At 38.6% G+C, this 5,790-nt stretch overlaps 1 protein-coding gene across 2 annotated transcripts in view; it reads right to left on the bottom strand.

The window, feature by feature from the left end:
• Tfec (transcription factor EC) overlaps window positions 1-5,790 on the bottom strand; it is a 74,300-nt gene that overhangs the window by 30,041 nt on the left and 38,469 nt on the right. Inside the window, exon 1 of one of the 2 annotated variants that reach the window (XM_050145931.1) lies at window positions 4,405-4,518. The exons of the other annotated variant lie outside the window; for it this stretch is intronic. Coding sequence (XP_050001888.1) covers window positions 4,405-4,470 — 66 coding nt within the window. The 5' untranslated portion in view covers window positions 4,471-4,518. Of the gene's footprint in view, window positions 1-4,404; window positions 4,519-5,790 lie in introns of those variants that run through there. 2 annotated transcript variants of the gene reach the window in all.

Genomic DNA, 5,790 nt, shown 5'->3' with positions numbered 1-5,790 from the left:
AATATGCTTACTCTTGTATGAAAGAATTCTTAATAAATTAAAAAATAATATATAAAAGATAATGAGCTTTTTTCTAATATCTGGACCAACGTAAGGATGTCCGCTTTCACCTCTATCATTCAACAGATAATCTAGACAGAACAATTAGTCGAGAGAAGCCAAGAATTCACAAATTATCAAGAACTACATAAAAATGGTCTCTGTTTACAGACAGCATGATCTATAATCTTATATTTAGAAAATCCAGAGATTCCATAAAAACAAAATACACCAAAACAAAAACAAAAATGCACCCTTATTTAAACTAACAAATGAAGCTGCTAGCCCAGTCGCAAAACATAAAATCAACACATGAAAATCAGTTGTATTTATATATGTAAGTGATGAGTAATCTCAAAAAAAGTTATCACATTTCCATTTAAAATATCCTCAAAGACAGAGACCAACACTGGAGCACCGGAATGAGCTCCCAAGGTCCAAATGAGGAGCTGAAGGAGGGAGAACATGAGCAAGGAAGTCAGGACCACGAGGGGTGCACCCACCCACTGTAACAGAGGGCCTGATCTATTGGGAGCTCACCAAGATCAGATGGACTGTGACTGAACAAGCATGGGATAAAACCAGACTCTCTGAACACTGTGGACAATAAAGGCTGATGAGAAGCCAAGGACAATGGCAATAGGTTTCGATCCTACTTCATGAACTGGCTTTGTGGGAGCCTAGCCTATTTGGATGCTCACCTTCCTGGACCTGGATGGAGGGGGGAGGACCTTGGACTTCCCACAGGGCAGGGAATCTGGACTGCTCTTCAGACTGGAGAGGGAGGGGGAGAGGAGTGGGGGGAGGAAGAGAGGGGGAGAGGAGTGGGGAGAGGGAGAGGGAAATGGGGGGCGCAGAGGAGGCAGAAATTTTTTTCAACAATAAATAAATAAAAATAACCTAAAAAATTATATGAATAAGCTTAACTCTTCAAATGAAAGATGTATGGGATGAAACCAAAAAATACAGATAAGATTAAAGACATAAAAGATGGAAAATAACCTGTATTTCTAGAAAGAGAGAATATTGACAAGTTGATAACACTACACAAAGCAGTCAGATATCCAATGTTATTGCCATCAAATGCCAAGCACATTTTGAAGAGATTGAAACTCAGTTCTTAAAATTCACATAAATTTTCAAGGAACACTAATAAACTAAAAACAGTCTTGGAAAAAAAAATAAGTAGAGAACAAATACTTCTGGATGTCCAAGCTGTTACAGTGCTATGGTAACACTGAGTGACATTCTGACATCACAACAATTACACAGGGCTCTAGGGCAGAAAAATAAAGCCATAAGGAACTCCCGAATATAGTCCAGCAAATTGGACAGGGTTGTCAAGACCACTCAGTGGCAAAGGGCCATCTTTTCAATGAATGGCAATGGTTTCAATGGCTATCTAAGGGAAAAAGAACAATCCTGGGATCTTATCTTGCACTTCTTTAAAAATTAACTCACAGTGGGTTAAAGACCTGAGCACAAGATATGCAACAGGAAGACTCTTGAGAAAATACAGAGCTCTTGAGAATGGTGGAATCAGCAGAACACCATTTGCCAAACTAACTTTTAGTGACACCGGAGAGAAATAGCTTTGCCTTTGTTTACAATTGGTGCTGTCTGGATAAGAAAACAGTCTACAGCCAAAATTATTGCAGAAGCATCTAGGCAAACCATAAACTGTAAGAATATCCATCACCTCTTGCCAGAAAACCACATACACTGGGACCTAAACTCCACTTTAGAATGACCGTTACTCTTCAGGCATCAGACGCAATCTGAACCCTGATACGACATTTTAAAATAATAATATCCACTCTGGAATTTCATCTCTGTTTTCATTCCTCAAGCTCTCAGGTCCCTAACCTAAACTATGCATCCCCATCTAGTGTTTCTATATCCCTCCTAATAAACTCCCACTGTCTCATACCAACATATTTCAAATACCCTTAAGATCTATTTGGCCTCAAGAATCTGAAGCCTAACGTCCCTGCCATATATAAACTGAAACTCTTGTGTCTAGCATTCAAAATGCTATTATAACGTTTTGTTACAGATTTGATGTTATTTCCACTACTTCTAAACTTTTAAAGCCTTGTCCTTATCATGTGTACACATACTGGGGCTTTCAGTAGGAGATTTCAGACTTTGGTGTAGGTAAGGGTTATGATTGCAATGATTCTGTGAATCTGGAGATGAGGAATTTTTAGAGGAAAATAAAACACAACTTAATAACATATGCTATGCCAGAGTTGATTGTTTGTTATGTGTCATGGATAATAAAATAACTCAAAAAACATCTTCATAGCAATGTTGTAGGGTGCATATGACTAACATTCTAAACGAGAAGCAAGTGCAGCTCAGAATTGAAGTAACGGTCTAAGAATAAGACAACTCTAAAAGCAGCAGAGGTCACAATGAGACTGCTCGGTGTCTGCAAACACAAAGATATAAGTTTAATATCTAAAACCCACATGGGAAAATCAAAAGCTGTGGCATTTGCTTGTTATACCAACACCAAGGATATAGAAACAGGTGCCTGGAGCTGACAGGTCACCCAGCCTCACCTACTATGTGAGGTCACATCAGTGGGAGACACCACCTCAAAACAGAAGCTGAAATAATAGCTTAGATTCAGACTTGTAAGACACAAAGGCTGTATCCTCTATTATCTACCCCACTGCAGAAGCATTCTTGTCTTTAGTTTCCTTTAGTGTCTTGAATAGTCAGAACAATTTGGACCTACTGACTGTATTTTTCTTCCCCACTGCTCTTTCCTGAACTCCACCCAGCCCATAAATATCAGAATCAAACAGTTCCTCTCAAGGACTTAACTCAGGAGCCAGCTCTACCCAACAGACTCTCTGAAAGTAACCTGGCTTATTTTTCTCTTCTCCAAAGTGCTGTAGGACAAATAAACTTAAATAAAAGTTTAAATGTAATTTGTACATATTTATTACTCCAATGCTTTTCATTTATAGCCAGTTAGCAACAGAAAGGATCCCATAGTCTCCTAGAAATTATTTTGGTTATGAAAACCTTGAAGTTTTTCTGGACATGCCCATGAATCGCCCAGATAATCTCATTATAAATACTCAAAAATGAACAAAACTTATGGACAGTTACAAGTTAAATTTGCAAGTAAATATTCAGTGAAATAACAAAAGGCAAAAAGAGGCCCTAAATGGTGTGTGTGTGTATGTGTATGTGCGTGTATGTGTGTGCATGTATGTGTTTGTGGTGTGTGTGCATGTCTGGTGTGTGTGATGTGTGTGTGCATGTGTGTGTGGTGTGTGTGTGCGTGCATGCATGTGTAGTGTGTGTGTGGTGTATGTGCATGCGTTTGTGGTGTTTGTGTGTGTGTGTATGTATGGTGTGTATGTATGCATGTGTGTGTGGTTTTTGTATATGTGTGTATGTACGTGTGTATATGTGTGTGTGTGTATGTGGCACATATTTACTAAATAGCACATATTTAGTGTGAGTTTTTAAAAGATACTGACAGATATATTTGTTTAGACCCTCGCCTTTTGCTTTCCTATGAAAATATGCACTGTAGATCTGAAATGGTAAAACTGAACAGGAGACTGTTTGATAGAGAAACTGGATATAAAAGAAGATAAACTCCTATTCTAAAGAGGCGCACCACAGGGAACGGTAGACTGTAGAACGTATGCACACATGAAACACTGACTTTCCAAAGATTATTTTCCTTCCTTGTGGGTGTTGATTCATTTAGATTCACTCACCCAGAATTTTTTTTTTTTTTTTTTGCTTTAGAACATACACCACCAATTGCCTCAAATTTTATTTTATTTGTTACAACATCACTCTGAGGCTTAAATGACAAACACTGGGCTGTGAAATCCTGCTGTGTTATTTTGTTATTATTATTTTTGTTCCATTGTAAGTGAATAAAAGTAATGAGTGGGGCTGGAGCTGAAGTTTCCTTGGCAAGCTAGCTTTAACACAAATAGGAAAATACAAAACTGGACGCTCACAGTTTCACATCACATACACTGCGTGTTCATTATTCTCTTCTCACTAAAATAACAAGTTGTTAGTGTGAGTATGAAATAAACAATTAACCGAATCCTCACGTTGTATACAAAAGTCACAATAAAACATTAGCTTTAGCAGGTTTTTGACTAAATAAACTATATAATTTCTTAGCATATCCCAGAGCACTCCAACACTGTTTGTAAGTAAACAAGCTCTTTTAAATACACAGTTAATTATGGTTAACACATTTCAGTGCGAATGTCTACACCTTATTTTACCCACTGTAACTCTAAATTTCAAATTCAGCATTTAGGCCAGTTTCATCTCCAGACAGTGAAAGAATTTCAAGATGTGCGTACTCACCAGCTTCAACTCGGAAGGGTCTAGAACCTTCACAATAGCAATGGTTTTCTCCTTCTCCTTCATCATCCTTGTCCTGAGCTTGCAAATGCTAGCCAGGAGAGGCACACAGGAACTCCTGCACTAAGGTGAACTTTGCTTCCTCCTTGGACTTTAAGACTAATCTGGTCTAGATTGTGACTGACAAAAGCTTGCTCATTGATGTCGTGCAGTCTTTTCAAGTTCCAAGCAAGCGCGAGAGCTTGTTAATATTTACTCAGACCTTGTCTCTGGAATGGTCTTGAACTATAACAGTTTGCTTAGATTGCCAAATGCCACCAGGATTTACAGATACCTGGCTGAAGAATACCTGATTACTTTAACATAAATGAGTTACTACCCACAACCGTATCTCCAAAAGGAGAGAATGAAGATGGCTAATGGGTAGAAATGGCAGACTGATAACTAAACTCAGGAGTTAACTAGTCATCCAGCTTCAATGGAACAGAGAGTCGGGCCTGTCTCGGGTCCTCTTACACGTCTAGGAGCTAGCTCCCCTCTTCACAATGACTGACAGGGAGGTATGAGACCACTGCTGCATGGATTTTCCAACAGGGATGGAGCCAAGCACTAATCTCCTATTCATTTAAAGAATGAGTTTGACCACATTCCTGAACGTCTCTCAGCATCTTTCTGCTGTGTACAAATATAAACAATCTCTAGCACATGGATTTTTTCTGAAAAACATAGTTTTTCATGAAAATTGCTTTATAGGCATCACCACACTGTGTAGCCAAGGAAAAGTGGCTATATTTTATGAAAGCCATTTATTATGGACCTGAGTTTATAGCACTTTGGTATTTAGTTGCTAACACTCATGTTGTGTGAGGCACCGTGCTAGTTGCTAGTGATGAACTACTATGCAGAATGTTGTTTGAGAAGGGAAAAGGTTGGGAAACAGGGAGATTTTAGAACCACTGGATTTGATTGGGACTGACAGTAGAGGGAGGGGAGAATAAAGCAGAGAAGAGCACAACATGACTCTTGGAGTCCTTGATGTTAGTCTTATTTTTGCAGATCAGCCAAAATGGATTTGAGAAGTAAAGTCTTTTCAGCCATTGTAAGTTTGAGACATACGTTGTAACACAATGGATATCAAACAAGCAGGGGACATCTTCTACAAAGATACATGAGAAGAGATGGCTGAAGACTGGGCCAAGAAACATAGCATTTTGCCATCTGTTAGAAAAGAAAGAGCTAGCAAAATGGTTGCAAAATCAGATTACCTAATATGTATATCAGAAAGTGCCTCAGGGTATGGTTAACCACGCCAAATGCAACTTGGAAGCCAAGCCAAACGAAAATAGAGACTTTGATACCAGATATATGTATATATGGTATCAAATTATA

The sequence above is a fragment of the Alexandromys fortis genome, unplaced genomic scaffold (genome assembly GCF_014885135.2).
Source record: "Alexandromys fortis isolate MF-2015 unplaced genomic scaffold, M_Fortis_MF-2015_v1.1 scaffold_34, whole genome shotgun sequence".
Classification (NCBI taxonomy): Eukaryota; Metazoa; Chordata; class Mammalia; order Rodentia; family Cricetidae; genus Alexandromys; species Alexandromys fortis.
The sequence above is the reverse complement of the archived record's forward strand: the minus strand, read 5'-3'. Positions and strand labels throughout refer to the sequence as shown.